At 42.0% G+C, this 19,250-nt stretch overlaps 1 protein-coding gene across 1 annotated transcript in view; it reads left to right on the top strand.

The window, feature by feature from the left end:
• The window catches only part of RASSF2 (Ras association domain family member 2), a 43,617-nt gene extending 24,799 nt beyond the window's left edge, over window positions 1–18,818 (top strand). Inside the window, exons 5-10 of the mRNA XM_044660895.1 lie at window positions 3,564–3,724; window positions 4,904–5,005; window positions 8,274–8,325; window positions 10,399–10,520; window positions 15,364–15,461; window positions 18,749–18,818. Of these exons, the coding sequence (XP_044516830.1) occupies window positions 3,564–3,724; window positions 4,904–5,005; window positions 8,274–8,325; window positions 10,399–10,520; window positions 15,364–15,461; window positions 18,749–18,818 (605 nt within the window). The remainder of the gene's footprint in view (window positions 1–3,563; window positions 3,725–4,903; window positions 5,006–8,273; window positions 8,326–10,398; window positions 10,521–15,363; window positions 15,462–18,748) is intronic.
• The last annotated feature ends 432 nt before the right edge of the window (window positions 18,819–19,250 follow it).

Below are 19,250 nucleotides of genomic sequence, written 5' to 3'. Positions count from 1 at the left end.
TAAATATATATATATATATACACACACACACACACACATACACACAGGTATGTCTTACTTATTTCTATTTATCAGGTTGTCCTCTAGAGGTAGACCTACACAAGTCTTTCTTCAAACCATATTTCTGTTGCTATATATCACATTCTCTTGGTTCTGCTTGTTTTGCTCTTCATAGAGGTCTTTACACATTTTTCCAAAACTGAGCTGCTCGCCATTTCTTCTGGCACAGTAGTGTTCTGTCATAGTCATAATCCACAGCTAGGGACTCACTTCACTTATAGGGCAGGCTCAGGACATCATTATGTCAGATAATGGTACAACTTGAAGTCTGAAGATCTGGGTTTTGAACCCTGGTTCTGTCACCTTGAACTTCTCCACTTTACCTCTCTTGGTTTCCGTTTCTTCATCTGTAAACTGGGTGTGTGTGTGTGTGGGGGTAGATTTAGATTTCCTTTTATACTCTATGCAGCTCTAAATCAGTGATTTTAGGATCAGCTTGTAGACCATGGCCTTTGGACTGAATATGAGCAGGGAGGTCAAGGGAAGAAAGCTGAGCCACACATATGGCTCATAGCAAACACGTCTTCTGCTTTCAGTCCAGGTCCCCAAAGTCCTATGCAATACAACATTTGGGGAACGTTCCTTGATGGGAAGAGATCAGAATCACCAGGCCAGAAGGGGGCTGGGGTTCTAGGTCCCACAGGTACCATGACCATGTGGATTCTGGATTAACCCTAAAGAACTCTATGAAGTGAATGAGCGGGGCTTCCCTTTACTTCCCTCTGTTCTCTACTCCTTCTTCACCTTCCCTTTTCCTCCTCTGCCCAGACTTCCCCAATATTCCCCTCCTAAGTCAGACAGTTAGGGACCTCTTTGTTCCTAAGTTTCTCTTGTCTGTAGTTGAAGAAAATGATGAATCAGTTTGCTTACACCAAAATGCTAAGGACTTGGGAAAGACCACACATGTGTTCTGTCTTGGAACTACTTTGAATCATAATAAATGATGGTAATAAATAACTAAAAAGCAGGCTTTAGAGAAAGACCTTCCTCAAGTTAAAGGAATGACTAAATCCTTGTCCATTTAATGAGAGTCGGTTACTCAGAGCTGTGGAGAGTTCCTAAGAGTCTGGGTTAGGAAGTCAGTCCCTGGCACCAGCTTCCTTCAGGTGTCATTGAAGGAGATGCCCTTTACATCAAACCACATGGATAATTTTGCCTCTTTGTAATGCTAGTCCCACAAGGGACCCTTCCTGTAGACCCCCCTCACTTTCCTTTTCTGGATGTCCCTGACTCTTTTGTGGAAACCATTGGGAGCTTTAAATTCAGAAAAATGGCAACTAGGTAAAAGTGCACGAAGCACTAGATTTTGGAGTCAAGATTTGCGTTCAAATCCAACCTCAGAAACTTACTAGCTTTGTCACTCAATCTTTGCCTGCCTTAGTTTCTCATCTGTAAAAAGGGAGATGGTAATAATAGCACACCTACCTCACAGGGTTATTATTAGGATCAAATGAGATAACAAATTCAAACTTTGAACATCAAAAATACTAGCTATTATTAATAGCAACAAGAAGTGATCCTAGTTGATTGGGGATAAGGAGGATATGAAAAGTTGAATCCTATTGAGTCCAAGTTAGAGCAAAGTCAGTCACATGAACTCTAATGAAGTTCCAGGGCTTAGAGCTGGAAGAAATCTTAGAGATCCTTTAGTTTTGATTACTTATGCTTACATAGTTAATAAGTGTTGAGGATAGAATTTGAACCCAGATCTTATTCTAATGGTCTTTCAAGTACATGATATTCAGAGATCTCTTTTTATCAGCTTGATTGTATGACTTTGAACTTTAATTGAGAGGCTTTTAATATCTTACCTGAATTTTCTTTTTTCTAAATAAATTTCTTTATTTATTTTAGAATATTTTCCCATGGTTACATGATTCATGTTCTTTCCCTCCCCTCCTCCCATCCCCCTCCCATAGCCAACAAGCAATTCCACTGGGTTTTACATGTATCATTGTTCAAAACCTATTTCCATATTATTACCATTTGCAGTAGAGTCACCTGAATTTTCTGGTTTCGTCTGTCAAGGACTCAAGCACTCAGTAAGGAAACTATTTCTACTAAGGCAGATTGACAAGTGCTTTTAAAAAAAAATCCTTACTTTCTATCTTAGAATTAATACTGTATACTGGTTCTAAGGCAGAAGAGTGGTAAGGGCTAGGCAGTGAGGGTTAAGTGACTTGCCCAGAGTCACACAGGTAGGAAGTGTCTGAGTTGAACCCAGGTCCTCCCCTCTCCAGGCCTGGCTCTCTATCCACTGAGTGACCCAACTGTCCCTATAATCATTCTTAAATGCATAGTCTTAGAGAGTCGATTGGGGCACTGCAAGATTAAGTGATTTACCCAAGAGTTTGCCATTGCAAGATTTAATGTCAATAGCAGATTAAGGCAAACAGAGGTCAACTGACTTGCCCAGGGGCATACATCTTGAGGTTAGATTTGAAATTGGGTCTGCCTGATTCCAAGCCGAGTGCTCTATCGACTGTGCCACCTCGCTGTCTCCATATGGGGAGGGTAGATCTCACAATAAAAAGAGATGGAATGAATAAATAAGGGCAAAGGACAGAAAAGGGCATGTCTAACTTGGCTGTGGAAGGAAATAGTTTGAAATGAGTCTGGAAAAATAAGTTAGAGCCAGACCACAGATGCCAGAATTGATTTAAGCTCCAGAACCACAGAAGACACTCATATTTCAAGGTCAGCAGGGAGAGGTCTCAGCACAAGGGTCAGAAGAAACAGACAGAGGCAGGAGGAGAATGATGGCAGTATAGGATTATGGAAGCTTTTATTGTTGTTATTCAGTTGTTTTTCAGTCATGTCTGTCTCTTGGTGACCCCATTTGTGTGTGTGTGTGTTTTTTTGGCAAAGATACTGGAGTGGTTTGCCATCTCTAGCTCATTTTACAGTTAAGGAACCGAGGCGAACAGGATTATATGAGTTTATGAGAGTCACACAGCTAGTAAATTCTGAGGCCAGATTTGAACTCATGAAGATGATTCTTCCTGATTCCAAACCCAGTGCTCTACTAACTTTGCCACCTACCTTTCCTTTGTGGAATCTAGGAAAAAATAATAATAACTACCATAGTTAGTGCTTTACAAAGATCCTTACACTAATACTCCAAGGTAGATGCTATTATTATTTCCATTTTATAGATGAGGAAACAGAGGCAGAGTTAAATGACTTGCTGAGGGTTCACTGGATTTGAACTTTGATATTCCTGGCTTTGAGTTCAGTATTCTATCTACGTGTCACCCACTAGCTTTCCTACAGAGAGGCTGCTGAGAAGGCAGGCGTGATCCCTTTGTAATTCCTTGAGATTTTTGACAGAAGGAGATGTCTAGGAGTCATCAGTGTAGTTTTTATTAGGATGTATGCGTGTAAGGATCGCACTTGGAAAATGCGACCTGTGGCCAGCAAAGGGCTATCACTGGGTGAGGATGGTGGCCTCTAGTGTGACCAGATCCTTAAGTGAGGCTCATAATTTATTACTTCCCTCTCAGGCTCCAGAGACCTGAAGCCCCTCCAAGAAGACACCCCTCAGCTGATGAGGACACACAGCGATGTTGGAGTCCGGCGGCGGGGCAATGTGCGCACCCCCAGTGACCAGCGGCGTATCAAGCGGCACCGTTTCTCCATCAATGGCCACTTCTACAACCACAAAGTAAAGGAGGGCAGGGAGAAGGAAACCATGGCTTTTCTTAAACCAGGGGTAGTGAATGGATGGTCCCTTTTGATGGAAAAAGGGGGTGGGGTCCATGGAGAGAGAGAGCAGTCCAGGGAGGTAGCATAGTGACTTCCTGAATTTGGGGCTGGTGGGTTGGAGAGGAACAGAAGGAGCTAACATTCAGATCCTTTCTACCACGAAATTAGCCCAGGATGCCATTTTGGCAATTGTTTACAGAAGTCTCCAAATTCCTAAGAGTTGGGTATGTTTAGAAAGGTGTCCTCAAAAATCACTAAGGTCTTATAAAAACAGTTTTAAAAATTGATTATCCCCTTGTGCTAATCCCTCTACAAGATAGGCAGTTTATGAAGGGGGTGCATATGGGATTGGTTTGCATGAGATAAAGTGAAAAAAACAATTATGGGGAGGGGGAAAATGAGTCAGGATAAGAGAGTCAGCCCCTAACAGCCTGCCCTTTATTAGAATAAACACTCTCTAAGACATCCACTTCTCTGGTAAAGAGCCACAGAACTTTGTTTTCTAGCCCAAAGAAAAGAGCACTCTCCATTTTTTTCCTTTTGCGATAGTCACCAAACACCTAAAAACTACTGGGAAGAGATAGCAAAGTTTGGGCTTCTTGGGCTTCTAAAAAAAGCAAGCCAGATAGAGGATCTCGAATCCTAGAGTTGAATGTAGCTCTTTTAGTAACTCTGTCGGCCAGTCTGTAGATTCCTCCCCTTGTGCTGATACAACAGGAAGAAGTAGCAATCTGAACAGCCATTTGAAAAAAACCCTTTTTTTCTGTCTTAGTATTAATTCTAAGACAAAAGGGCAAGGGCCAGACAGAGTTAAGTGACTTGCCTAAGATCACATAGCTATGAAATCTCTGAGGCCAAATTTGAACCCAAGTCCTCCCAACTCTGGCATGGCACTGTGCTACCTACCTGCCTTCATGAACAGTCATTTGTCTGTATCCAAAACATTTAAATTTTGAAGTCATTTTGTCTTTAGCTCTCAGGCTTGGCCCAGGAGACACTTGAGGAAAAGCCCTGTCAGTAGAGTATTGCCTCCAGGATTCTTGACCCTCTATGTACCCCTTCCTCCTTTCCCTTTCTCTTTCTTCCCCCATCACTGGACTCTAGCAAGAATTGCAATATTGTGCTCTTCTATTGGTAGACATCTGTGTTCACCCCAGCCTATGGCTCCATCACCAATGTCAGGATTAACAGTACCATGACAACGCCTCAAGTCCTCAAGCTCCTACTCAATAAATTTAAGGTAAGTTGCCTTCAAGAGCTGTCCTGATCAATCATCTCAGAATGGTCATTGATAGCTTATGGCAGGTATGCAGAAGGAGGCTCATGGGATCATTTTTAGTGACTGACATGGTAGTAGCCAGGCTCGCCAAAAGATACTCTTGGACCATAGCCAAGTAATCTCCCCAAGGCAGGGAAAGTAGGATCCATGGGTATACAAGATTAGGGAGTCAAAATATGGAGATTCTACACTCTAATCCAGAAGTAAGAAGATAAGCATTTATTAAGCACCTACTGTGTGCCAAGTACAGTGCTAAGAACTTTATAATTATTACCTCATTTGGTCACAACCCTGTGAGGGAGGTGCTATCATGAGTTCCACTTTGTAGTTGAGGAAACTGAGGCAAATAGAGGTTAAATTATTTGCTAGGGTCATGAACTAGTAGGTAACTGAATCCAGATTTGAACTTGAGTCTTCTTGATTCCACATTTAGCATTCTAGCCATTTTTCATTGTAGGGGGTTATAATAAAAGTCAATCATAGCTATTTCTATGGCACTTTAAGGTTTAACCAGCACTTAGCTTACAATTATCCTGTGAAAGAAATGAATGAATGAACGAAAAAGCTCTTCCCTTAACATGTCCTAGGCATTGTGCTAAGCCCTGGGAATACAAATAAGAAAGACAAAAAATCCCTTGTCTCGAGGAGCCTGCCTCCTTAATGGAAGATGGCAAAACAAACAGGAGAAGGGAATTTTGGTTTGGATAATCATTGGGATGATGAGTTGATATATAGGTCAGTCCCTTGACCCATCCTTTCCAGAAGCAATGATAATTTTGATTATTTACCTGGAGTAACAAGTGGAAAGGGAAGGAGTATATAGGAAGAAAGATCAGCTAGGCAGCACATAAGATTTGAATCTAGCCTCACTCAGATAATTGATTACTCCCTTTAGGGTTTCAAGAATAATTATGGGAAAGAAGGAGAGGGAAATGGAAACATATTTTTATTAATCATTTATTATGTGCCAGGCATTATGCTATCCTCTGGGAATATAAATCCAAGAAAGTCAGGGTCCTGTTCTCAAGGAACTTACATTCTGATGGGGGTAAGATAGCACATAAGAGAGCTTGAAAGGAGGGGAAAGAAGCAAAAGAGAGAATTAAGGCCTTCAGAGCTAGGACATGGTTTTGAAGATAGAAGGAAGTCAGAAACAGGACCAAGAGGAGAAGACTCCATCCACTTTGCCACTAATTGCCTTTTTTTTTTTTAACCCTTGTACTTCGGTGTATTGTCTTATAGGTGGAAGATTGGTAAGGGTGGGCAATGGGGGTCAAGTGACCTGCCCAGGGTCACACAGCTGGGAAGTGGCTGAAGCTGGGTTTGAACACTAATTGCCTTTTGAAAAAAATAACAAATTTATTTTGGGGCAAATTGAATTTGAAATGTCTCTGAGACATCCATTTTGAAATATTCAATAGGAAACTAATGATTCAGGCATGAATCTCATGGGAAATGCAGTGTTTGTGTGTATATCTATATCTATTTCCGGATCTATATATGTATAGATATTGATATAAGACATGTATATCTATGTTTTTATCTGTAAATCATCTGTATAGAGATGATAAATCCATGGGAACTCAGGAGGAGGAGGAGAGACAGAGATAGAAGAGAAAGAGACAGAGGGATGGAGAGAGAAAAAGACAGACACAGAGACACAAACACACACAGAGACAGAGACAGAGAGCTGGATCTTGGGAAAGCTACACATTTAGTTAGTGTTATATAAATTATGAACCAACTAAGGAGTCAAAGAAGCAATTGACCATACAGAAGGAGAAACATGGAAACCCAGAGAAAAGGATTGGACAACAGTGTTAAATTCAAGAAAGAGATTGAGAAAAAGTGAAAACTGAAAAAGACTATCAGATCTGATGATTAAAAAAAATCATTGATAACTTAAGTTTCTTTTGAGTAATGAGATTGGAAGCCAGATTGCAGAGTTGAGGAGTGAGAGGAAAGGAAGTGTAGTGTCAAGTTCAGAGAGCTTTTTCAAGTAGTATGTCTAAGGATAAGTGGAGGAATGTAGTACAATAGCTTGAGGGGATGGTAAAATCAAGTAAAAGTTTCTAAAGATGAACTTATTTGAAGGCAGTGAAAAAAAATACCAGTCAAGAGGTAGAGATTGAAGGTTTTATTTCTTTCCATGTATACATGATTCTTGTCTCCATCCCCTCTTCCCCATCCCCAAAGTTAACAAGCAATTTCACTGGGTTATGCATTTATCACTCAAATCTAATCTCCATATTATTCATTTTTGTAACAGTAATCTTTTAAAACCAAAACCTCAAATAAATCACCTACCCATTTAAACAAGTGATAAATCATATGTTTTCTTCTGGCTTTCTACTCCCATAGTTCTTTCTCTAGATGTGGATAGTATTCTTTCTCATAAGTTCCTCAGCATTTTCTTGGATCATTGCGTTGCTTTTAGTAGGAGAGTCGATCACATTTGATCGTCTCACAATATTTCAGTTACTGTGTACAATGTTCTCCTGGTTCTGCTTATTTTACTCTGCATCAGTTCATATAGGTCTTTCTATTTCTTATAGAAATCAAGCAGTACATCATTCCTTATAGCATAATAGTATTCCATCACAATCATATGCCACAGTTTGTTCAGCCATTCCCCAACTGAGGGGCATCCCCTCATTTTCCCATTTTTTGCCACCACAAAAAGTGCAGCTATAAATATTTTTGTTCAAACAGAACCTTTCCCATTTTTTATCTCTTTGGGATACAAATTTAGTAGTGATATTGCTCCTGGACATATAACATGCATTCTTTTAAAGCCCTTTGGACTTTAAATCATCTCCCAGAATGGTTGAATCAATTCACAACTCCACCACCAATGTATTAGTGCCCAACTTTGCCACATCCCCTCCAACATTTATTATTTTCCTTTACTGTCACATTGGCCACTTTGCTAAAATGTAAGGTGAAGATTTGAGAGAGGAGATAATTGAGGTTGTATTCTGCTGGAGAAGATGAGAGGGGATGAGATCAAGTATACGTGTGACGGGGTTGGCCTTGGTAAGGAGATGAGGTATCTCTTTGTCAGAATTGGAAAGATGAAAGTGGGCAATGATGTCAAGGGTTTTTGATGGGAAGAGAATGGGAGAAGAAAGAATCAAAATCAAATAGTCTCATTTAAAAAACCACTACATAATAGACACTTAATAAATATATATTGATTGATTGATGACCTGTCTTGATAATATTCCAGATTGAAAATTCTGCTGAGGAATTTGCTTTATATATTGTTCATACTAGTGGAGGTAAGTTTGAAAATATTTGTAAGTTAACTGTTTAAAAGTACCATCTTTTATTTTGCTTGTTATTACCGAAATATAACTTTGAATATAAGATTACATCTAAGTCCTTAGTAGGACTTGTCCTTTTGAGCTCCTGAATAGTGCTTTGTTCTTGTATGTTCAACTGGCCATGTCACTCCTTAGTTCAAAGAATTTAAGCCAGACAGGAAGTCCTTAGGAGACACATCTGGGGGTGCCACCCCAAGCCCCAGGCTCCTAGACATATAACGACCCAGGATTTCTAGAGTAGAATACCAGTGAGAGAAGAGGGAACATGGAGGATAAGCTCTCTGCATGACCATCACCTTACATACCCTATGTGTCTATGACCCAAAGACCCTCTTCTTGTCCAAAAGAGGAGGAAAGTGAGGGCAGGTAGGTGGCTCAGTGGACAGAGGGCCAGACTTGGAGACCAGAGGTCCTGAGTTCAAATCTGGCCTCAGATGATTTAGGGTAAGTCATTTAACCCCCTTTGCCTAACCCTTATCACTCTTCTACCTTAGAACCAATACATAGTATTGATTCTAAGATAGAAGATAAGAGTTTGAAAAATAAATAAAAATAAAGTGTTGGGGCTGACTTGTGTATCTTGCACATTTTTTTTTTTTGAGGCACTTGCCAAAGAGGAACTGACTCTAGAAACATTTTGAGCCCTGGTAGCACCAGTGGAGTATGGCCTTTAAGGTGCTGACAACAGTCCTTTAGTAATTTAAGTGAGGCGTGGGGTGTCTGTGTATGTGGGGAGCTGTTCAGGGATAACTAGCACATCTGGCGTGAAACCTTGCGAAGCCCTTCTGAGGGCTGCTCATCCACTTTTGGTGTCCACCTTTCATCCAACTCTCACCTGTGGCTCCAAGAAGCTGTAGCATGTGCAGTGGCCACCCCCGGTAAGACTATCTCAGCAGATAGGCTAAACTAGGTTGAGAGCCACAAACCTATTGATGAGTCAGGGGAATGCCTACCCCAAGCATATGAAGACTTTCCCTAGTGGAGAGGTGAATGAGAACAATTAGTTCCAACAGCTACAAAGGTGGCTGAAGCGGGTTCTGTGAAGTGCTTAGATCCTGATAAGACATCTAAAATGCCAGAGCTATCCACTGCATCCTGCCTGGTCCATCACTGGCCATCCTGACTTTTATCTTGCCATTGGACTTCAGTGACCCCAGAACAGAGAATGAGCTTGACAATTTTCTGTAATTCTACCTCACTGAAATCCAGTTCAAGCACAAGCCAAGACATCACCTTGCAATGTCATTGGCCCTCTTTGGAAATGAAATACCCAAGAACAGCGCAGTGAGATCTAGTGGAGAAAACTCTGGATTTGGTGTCAGGGGGCATGAGTTTGAATTCCAGCTCTCTATCCTTGACTTTTTGGCTTCTGTTTTCTCGTCTGTACATTGAGAAGGTTGGATGGTGATGATCTTTCATTTCTAAGAAGCTTTGGTCATTCATACATGATTATTTAAAAAATCAAATTCAGCAAGCAGTTATTAAGCCCTTTTGTTGGGTGCCAGTCAGTGTGCCAAGTATTGGGGCTACAAAGAGAGGCCAAAATAGCCCCTTACCTTCAAGGACCTTGTAATCTACAGGAGAAGACAACATGCAAACAATCACATGCATACAAAACTGCATTGAATAAATGGAAGGAATCTTGGAAATTTAAGGTTTCATTACTTTATAGTCAGACCACCTACACTAGCTATTAATATTGATGATGTTAATAGATAACATTTATACAGTGCTTTAATATTTACAAAGATTTTACATGTATGATTTAATTTGATTCTCATAACAGCAATGTGAAATTTGTACTATTATTATCCCCATTTTACAGATGAGTTAACTGAGGCTACAAAGAGCCTCATGCTTTCCTAAGGTAACACAATAAATACCTGAAGCTGGATTCCAGTTCAGATTGTCCTATAAGACATGAATGTTATAAGAGGCAGTGTTAGCTGTGAACGTGGGAGAAGGTAGAATTGAACTGAGAAACTTTGTGCTCAGAGGATTGACCTTTTCTATGATTATCTATTTCAGAAAAACAGAAGCTAAAGGTCACAGATTACCCCCTGATTGCCAGAATCCTCCAGGGTCCCTGTGAACAGGTCTCTAAAGTCTTCCTCATGGAGAAGGACCAAGTAGAAGAGGTCACCTATGATGTGAGTTACCTTTGGACAGGCCACCTGATCAAATGTTGGCTTGTGTTTCATCCCTAAGTCTTTGCATCCATGTGTATTGAGGAATGACTTTTTTTCCTGACTCTTCTCCTTCCTGTCATTCTTGAAGCAGTCACAAGTTGAGTAGCTCACAGGACTGAAGATTAGAGGCAAAAGGGGAACCAGGTGGGTGAGTACATGGGATGGGAGAGTTGTCTAAGGAAAAGAAATTTGGAATCGTAGACTTCAAAACTGGATGGGATATTTGAGGTTAACAAGGCTAATTTCTTCATTTTACAAATTAGCAAAGACTATTTGCCCAGGGTAAATTGTAGCCGGTATTTTAATATAGGGCTTCAATATCTGGCTTTTTTTTTTTTTTTAAACCCTTACCTTCCGTCCTGGAGTCAATACTGTGTATTGACTTATAGGTGGAAGAGTGGTAAGGGTAGGCTATGGGGGTCAAGTGACTTGCCCAGGGTCACACAGCTGAGAACTGTCTGAGGCCAGATTTGAACCTAGGACCTCCTGTCTCTAGGCTTGGCTCTCAATTCACTGAGTTACCCAGCTGCCCCCTCTGGCTTCTTTTTAGCACATTATATTGTATTAGGAAGGAAACTAGAATAATCCATTCCCATTTACTCCTATGGTCAGTGAAAAAAAGATGAAGACTGCCGTCTGGAGGACATGGATTAAAATCTGGCCTTAGACATGTCCTGGATGTCTGACCCTGGGCAAGTCACTCAATCCTAATTGCCTAGCCCTTGCTGCTCTTTTGTCTTAGAAACGATACTATGACAGAAGGTAAGATTTTTATAAAAAAAAGATAGAGAGGAGAAAAGCAAAGGATGTCGGGGCATTTTAAGCCCATCCCCTGACTAAAGGTGGGTAAATGAACTTAAAAGACGGTAAGAAGAAGGGTCAGGGAGTTTTTCCTCCCTCCAAAGAAAAAATAATGCTCTGTATTTGTATATAGTGCATTGTATTTTTAAAAGTCCTTTCACCTACCTCATTTGATCTTCAACAACTGTTCTTTAGCAAGCTGGCCTTGCCAGCCATGCCCGGATGTCCAGCAGCCTGTCACAGCTGCACGGGATTAATAGAGCCCAGGTGGTTCTCTGGGGTTGGGGTTGGTGCCTGCACATGAGAACAGCCCTGAGGCTAGAGGACACAAATCACGCATGTATCTTGCCATCCACCTAGCCAGGATGACTCCGTACCTATTTCCCATGTAATTCTATGTCATCAACTTTTCTTTGTCTCACCCTTTGGCACCAGCTACCCGCTAAGGCTTTCCACATTTCCCTCGTTGCAAAACCTTGTGCTTACTCTGGGACTTGGCCTCCAATAAGATCCTATGCCAAGGAATTTGCAGATTCTCGTCGGGGTAAAATCATAGCTTAAATGCCGCCGGGCAGAGGAGCCCGGGGCTCTGTGGAGTGGCCCGTCAGTTCAGAACCGCCTGGTAGGTTTAGGAAGCCCTCAGGCGCCAGTGGATAACCGGCGGGGCAGGCATCAGCTTGCGCGCTATTTATCCCACCGCGATTTCTTATTCCCTAGGCTGGGTTGGGTTGCTGGTGGGTGGCAGGATGAACCGGCGCCATCTTCACAGCAGCGACCCCCAGTCAGCTCGGGAAGGACGTTCCTTATGGACAGCCGGTGAAAGAATCCAAAGTGAGGTTGACTCGGGTTATGGGGTTGCTTCAGGAAGACGCTTTTGAGAGCTAGTTGGCTTTTGCCCCCTGGTGTCCATGCCGAGACAAGAAAGCGGAAAGTTCCCTCATGTTGACACTTGACACTTTTCCTTCCTGTATCCCTGGGGGATTCCACCGAGCTGCATTTGCGAGTCCTCCGGGTTGCACGGAGGTGGCCGCGGGCTCCGGAAGGCAGAAGCTCGGCCGAATCCTTCCACGCCGGCCAAACTTCAGTTCTGGGCCCCGGGATGGACCGTGTATCTGTCATGGGAGGACCTACCTGGCTCCGTTTTAAAAGGCTCATTGCCAGGCAGGCCACAGGATGGTGAACTTTTAGGTCGGAGCAGCTCCAGATATTTTCTGCTAAGGCTGGGGTGGAGAGAGGAGGGAGTTTAGTGGAGGGAGTGTCCAGGAAGACCCGCGGCGATCGCGGTGGGAAGAACGCTGGACTCAGAAAGAGTCCAGAGGAGCTGGCTTTCAGCCTCTGCCATGCAAACCGCCGTGCAACTCGGGCAAGTTTCTTTCCCTCCCTGGGTCTCATTTTGCTCATCTATAAAATCAAAGGGTTGAACTGGATGATTCCTAAAATCCTTTCTATCTCTAAATCGTATGGGAAATCACAGATCTTTCAAAGGGTTAGAATTCTTCCTGGGAACTTGGACACGGTTGCGTCGTCCCATATCCCTTGTCTTTTTATTTTTAATTGTTTTAATCTCTTACTTTCCATCCTAGTAACAACTCTAGAACAAAAGTGCACAAGGGCTAGACAAATAGGGTTAAGTGACTTGCCCAGGGTCACACAGCCGGCAGGTATCTGAGGCCAGATTGAACCCAGGTCCTCCTGCCTCCAGGCCTGATTCTCTATCCAATATGCCACCTAGCTGCCCCCTCCCACATCCCTTATGCCATGCCTGATTGAGGGGTATATTGTGTTTCCTCAATGTGAATAGCTATCTCTTGGTTTGTATTTTAACAAAGATTGTGAAGTTCAGGGAGCAAGAGTGGGATGAAGATTTGTTGTTTATAATCTAATAGCCCTGGGGAGCTAGAACTTCCATGGTAATATAAGGATGGTACTTCAAAATTTTATTTATTTATTATTTATTACATTATTTGATATTATCATATCACACATATGAATGAGGCAGCTGTGGTTCAGTGGTTAAGAACACTGGACCTCAAGTCAGGAAGACCTGAGTTCAAATCCAGCCTCAGACCATTCCTACTTTTGTGACCCCAGAGAAGTCACTTAAATTCTGTATGGGTAGGAGGCAGCTAGGTGACTTAGTGGATAGAATGCTTGACCTGGAAAAAGGAAGACCTGAGTTCAAATTCAGCCCCAGACATTTCCTAGCTGTGTGACCTTGGGCAAGTCACAAACCTCTGTTTGTCTTAATCTACTTGAGTAGGACATGGCAAATCACTCTGGCATCCTTGCCAAGAAGAGTCAGACACAACTGAGAGACTGAAAAATAACAACAACAAAATATACACATGTATGAATATAGAATACATGCAGACTTATATACAGTATATTACATACAGAAGTAAATATACACATCCATATATAAACTTTGAAGGGATGATCATAGATGATCATATGTACATATACACATACATATATATTTTGTTGTTTGGTCATTTCAGTTGTGCCCAACTCTTTATGACCCCATTTGGGATTTTCTTGGCAAAGACACTGGAGTGGTTTGCCATTTCCTTTTCCAATTCATTTTTTTTGGATTAATTTTTTATTTTTAGAAAAATTTTCCATGGTTACATAATTCATGTTTTTACTTTACCCTTCATCCCCTCAAACTCCTCCCCCCACCCACTGCTAACTCGCATTTCCACTGGTTTTAACATGTGTGGTCAGTCAAGATTTATTTACATATTATTGATAGTTACATTGGTGTGGTCTTTTCGGGTCTACATCCCCAATCATGTCCTCATCAACCCAAGTGTTCAAGCAGTTGTTTTTCTTCTGTGTTTCCTCTCCTGTAGTTCTTCCTCTGAATGTGGCTAGTTTTCTTTCTCATAAGTCCCTCAGAATTGTCCTGGGTCATTGCATTGATGCTAGTACAGGCATCCATTACATTCTATTTTACTACAGTGTATCAGTCTCTGTGTACAACGTTCTTCTGGCTCTGCTATTTTCACTCTGCATCGATTCATTTTACAGATGAGGAAACCGAGGCAAATAATGTTAAGTGACTTGCCCAGGGTCCCACAGCTAGGAACTGCCTGAGACCAGATTTGATCTCAGGTCTTCCTGACTCCAGGCTTGGATTACTATCCACAGTGCCACCTAATTGCCCTAAGTGTCAGGCATTATGTTAAGAGCAAATAAGATAGACCACTTGCTTAAGGAGCTTCAGTTCTAATGGGGAAATAACTCATGTTATAGGATAGCTGGAATGTGGGGATGGAGTAGAGGACTGGGGATGCTGACTCTGGAAGGGTATCAGTGAGGCATTCAAGGAGAAAAAAGGTCTGGAGAGTGAGCCAAGGTGTGAGTGCAATGAAGCTTGTCTAAGAGTCCTTACTACAATTGTGCTTCTGGAAAGGGAATCATCAGGCAGGAGAACAGGGTCTTAGGGAACAGGTTTCTCCAGGGTTGATTCATAGGACCTTTAGCCTTACCCAATTTAATGGATGAAGACACAATCTCAGAGAGGTAAAATTTGTCCAGGGTTTTCTGGCCAATAAGTCTTGGGCTTCTGCTATCTTTACTATTCCTATCCCACCTCTATGAAGAGCATTTGCTTCTCTCTTAAGGGAGATGACAGAGGAATTCCTGACTGAGGGAGGCTATAGCTTGTGTTCACTCCTGTCTCAAAATCAGCAAGTTGGGGGAAGAATGCTTTGGTTTCATTTTAGAGTCAAAGAGTCAGAAGGGAAACAAGGTACAAAAGAGTCTGTGACAGCCTAATGGAGGGGCAGTAGTTTGAATCAGCTATTTCAGAGGCGCTAAGAGGATTAGGAAGGCTAAGGCAATTTGCTTAAGTCCTGGGAGGAAGTTGGCTGAGGGGAGCCTAGGGTTAATGTGTCAACTGAGAAGTTTTCCTTGTCAAACTTATCTCTTCCTACCCTTCTATCCCCTCTCATCTTTCCTACCCTGACTTTCTTGCTTTGTCTCTGACCCCTCCACACAGGTGGCCCAGTACATAAAATTCGAAATGCCAGTCCTGAAGAGCTTCATTCAAAAACTCAAAGAGGAAGAAGACCGGGAAGTGAAGAAACTAACGCGAAAGTAAGTGCCTGGATCCCCCCAGGATGACAGGCTGCTTTGACTCTGTTCCTCGTGGCCATATATTCCAGAGTAGATGCTAAAGGTGACAAAGGCATAGAGGTATCTGAGGACAGTCCTCAACAGGAAAAACACACCCATGGAGACTTATTATCATCATAGTATAACATTGTTATAATTAGCTATAATTATAGAATAATTTACATTATTATATTAGTTGAAGTTTGCCAAGCACTTTTCCCACAAGAATTTTGGGAGGTGGCTCTTTTGTTATAATCCTTATTTTATGGATGGGAAAACTGAAGCAGAAAGAAATTAAGTGACTTGCCAAGGTTCACATAGCTAGTAAACACAGGCTTTTTTTTTTCTTCTCACTCTTTGAATGGATTAGTGCCCTCTTGGATACAGATGTTCCTTCCATAACACAACCATATCTTCTCAGTCTGTGCAAGTAGGGTCCCTGGCTTCTTTCCCAGAAGATCTTTCCAACATACTGAAGGCCTTTCTCAAGAGGATGCTGGAATCCTAAATAATAGATTTGAGCTGGGAGGGACTTTGGAGGTCCTCCAACCCCTTCAGCTCTTTTAATATTTCTTGGACAATACAGTACAGCCCAAATTTGCACTCAGGTCTCCTGACTCTGAGATCACTACCCTTTTCACTACCCTATGCTGATTTTTAGTCTATTCCCTGCACCTCCTTGACTTTGGATCTCTTAGATCTAAATTGTGGAATGGAGGACCTTTGCAACCTCTGGATGGGATCTCCAGACAGGGAGGAGAAATAGAAATGCAAAAACTCCCATGCGTCATCTCAATTTATTCTCCCATTTAATTTCTTAGAGCTGCCTCTTCTCCCTCTTCCCCTCCTACCTCCCAGCATCAAATCCTCCAGGTTCTCAAATGGGCCTTCTTTATTTTCTGGGCCATAGATCAGTGATGCAGATTTTGGCATATATCTGTGTCAAAAATGAGTGACTGCTTTTAATATATGTTTTCCCGTCTCGCCTCCCATGTACCCATCTAAAAATAGTCTTGTCCATTCTTGTCTGTGACCGCTTTAATTAAAGAAGTGAGCCCCCAGCAATGTCTCTTTCCTTGGAATGATTAATAAGAGAGAGTGAGGGAAAATGTAATGAGGAGAAAGATCTTAGGGGAATGAGGGGGAATATCAGCTGAGTCAGGAATTCCACAAGCCTAGAGTTAAGCTATCCTAATGAGCAGTTAGACAGAAGCTGGGATGAAGATCATAGTAGCAAACAAGGCTGATTCCTCCCAGGACTGAGTCACCTCTGTGAGACCAGATTGTCTGGAACATCCTAGTTTATTTCTGGTTCATCTTGTGCCCTGTGACACAGACCATATGTTTGTTCAAAGACTAGGTTAGCAAAGGGGTGAAGAGCTCGTCCTCTTGTCAGCTACAGGGGAATGGTTTTTTTCAAGTCATGGTAGCTCTTGAAAAATATCTGCTTAGCTCTTGTTGTTCGGTCATTTCAGTTGTGCCCGACTCTTCATGACCCCATTTTGGGGTTTTCTTGGCAAAGATACTGGAGGGGTTTGCCATCTCCTTCTCTATGAGGAACTGAAACAAACAGGGTAAAGTGACTTGCCCAGAGTAAGTAAATGTCTGAGGCTGGATTTGAACTCATGAAACTGAGTCTTCCTGATTCCAAGCCCCATGTTCTATCTCCTGTGCCATCTTGTTCTAGTGGGGATAATAAAAAAGTAGACTTCTCAAGGGCAGAGGCTAATTAATTTTTATTCTAGTGGTCCTGGTAATACCTAGCATAATGTGTGGCAGAGAGGAGATACTAAGAGAGGACGATTGATCGACTGATTTGCCATAATGGCATCAGGAGAGGGAATAGATACCCACACTGATGGAAATAGGGCATGTCTTTAACATCTTAAAATGTTGTTGTCTTCATCAAAGGGATGCCCTAGACCAGTGATGGGCAAACTATTCCCCACAGGCCGGATCCAGGCTGTAGTTTGCTCATCACTGCCTTAAGCAATTCCCTAATCACTACATCTGGATGTGGGGGCCGTAGTGATTAGGGAATTGCTTAAGGCAGTGGTGGGCAAACTATGGCCTGGATCTGGCCCATAGGGAATAGTTTGCCCATCACTGCCCTAGACCAATGGTGGCTCTCCAGGTGTGGTCCAGGATCCTTTCTGGAACTCTTGTTCTTCTGCCTTAGAACCAATCCATAGTATTGACTCAAAGATGGAAGGTAGGGGTTAAAAACAGCTTTGTTGTTGTTGAATGTATTCCAGCATAGATGGTTTCCCTGGTAATCCTTGTATTTTATTTTTTGTATTTAAAAATAGGATTCTGAGATGGATATGGGCTTCTCCAAAGAGCTATAGGGAACCATGATACAAAACTGGTTAAAAATATCCAATTTACTTTCCAGAGTCAGGAAGATCTGAATTCAAATGTGGCCCAAGATACTTAATAGCTATGGGATGCTGGGGGAGTTGCTTAGCCTCAGTTTATCTCAATTTCTTCAACTGTAAAATGGAGGTAATTATAGCATTTACCTCCCAATATCATTGTGAGGATGAAGAGATATTTATAAAGTCCTCTTCATACCCTAAAATGCTATATATATATGTATGTATATATATGCTACTTGTTTTTATTATTATTATTTGATAGATAAAAAATTTGAGGCCAAGAGAGTTTAGGTGAGCCTTTTTTTCCACATTGCCTTAAGGTATATAAAGCACTTTATACACCTTACAACCTCCTTACAACCACCTATGAAACAGACAGTACAAATATAGTTATCCTCATTTTACAGATGGAGAAATTGAGGCTCAGAAAGGGTGAAGTGTTTTGCCCATAGCCTCACAGTAAGTCATTGTTAAAGGCTGGATTCACACTTAGGGCTCTTTAGACCTCATATTTGGCATTCTTTTTACCATATAAGGAAATTAAACTCTGTCTCTAAGGTCCCTTTTCCATTCTAATGCTAGCAAAGGAGGCTGGATGATTTCAAAATATGTCACCAGATCTTGGAAACTTAAGAATCGTTCAAAAGGGCAGCCAAGTGGCACAATGGATAGAATGCCAGGCCTGGGATTGGGAGGTCCTGGGTTCAAATCTAGCCTTAGACACCTAGCCCTGTGACCCTGGGCAAGTCACAACCCCAGTCACCTAGCCCTTACTACTCTCCTGCCTTAGAATATTGATTCTAGGACAGGAGGAAAGAATTTAAAAAAAAATTGGTTGAAATTAAAATTTTTCAGCGAGCTGACCACAGTGCTTTATTTTCCTTTTCCCAGATATACAGTCCTCCGATTAATGATCGAACAGAGATTAGAGGAGATAGCGGAAAGCCCAGCCACGATCTAAACTGTCCAGTCATGGCACTTCTGGAAACCGATGAGTCTTAAGCCTTTGTTTACATGAAAAAATACTGAAATGGAGAAGGATGGAGGCCTCCAGAGGGACTGTAAACCCCTCTTTGCAACTTGGAACTTTTTGGATACAAAACCTCTACCAAGTCACCTTCCTCTTCTTGGACTTGGAAGCAGACACCAGCAGACGACTCTTGGATCCCTTCAGTCATTGCCTTTTTTCCATCTCTGGGAGAGAGTTTTGATTTGTGGTGTCTAGAGGACTTGCCCTTACGTGTGTGTGTGTGTGTGTGTGTGTGTGTGTGTGTGTATGCATTTGGGGGAGAGGACACTTATATGTATGTTTGGGAGAGGTGGAAGAGGAGAGAGAGATTGTGTGTGCGTAAGTGGGGAATGGTGGGGGTGGGAGGGGATTGTCTTTTTGAAT

Source organism: Gracilinanus agilis, chromosome 2 (genome assembly GCF_016433145.1).
Source record: "Gracilinanus agilis isolate LMUSP501 chromosome 2, AgileGrace, whole genome shotgun sequence".
NCBI classification, from domain to species: domain Eukaryota; kingdom Metazoa; phylum Chordata; class Mammalia; order Didelphimorphia; family Didelphidae; genus Gracilinanus; species Gracilinanus agilis.
Note: the sequence above shows the minus strand (reverse complement) of the source record. Positions and strands in the feature narration are given on the sequence as shown.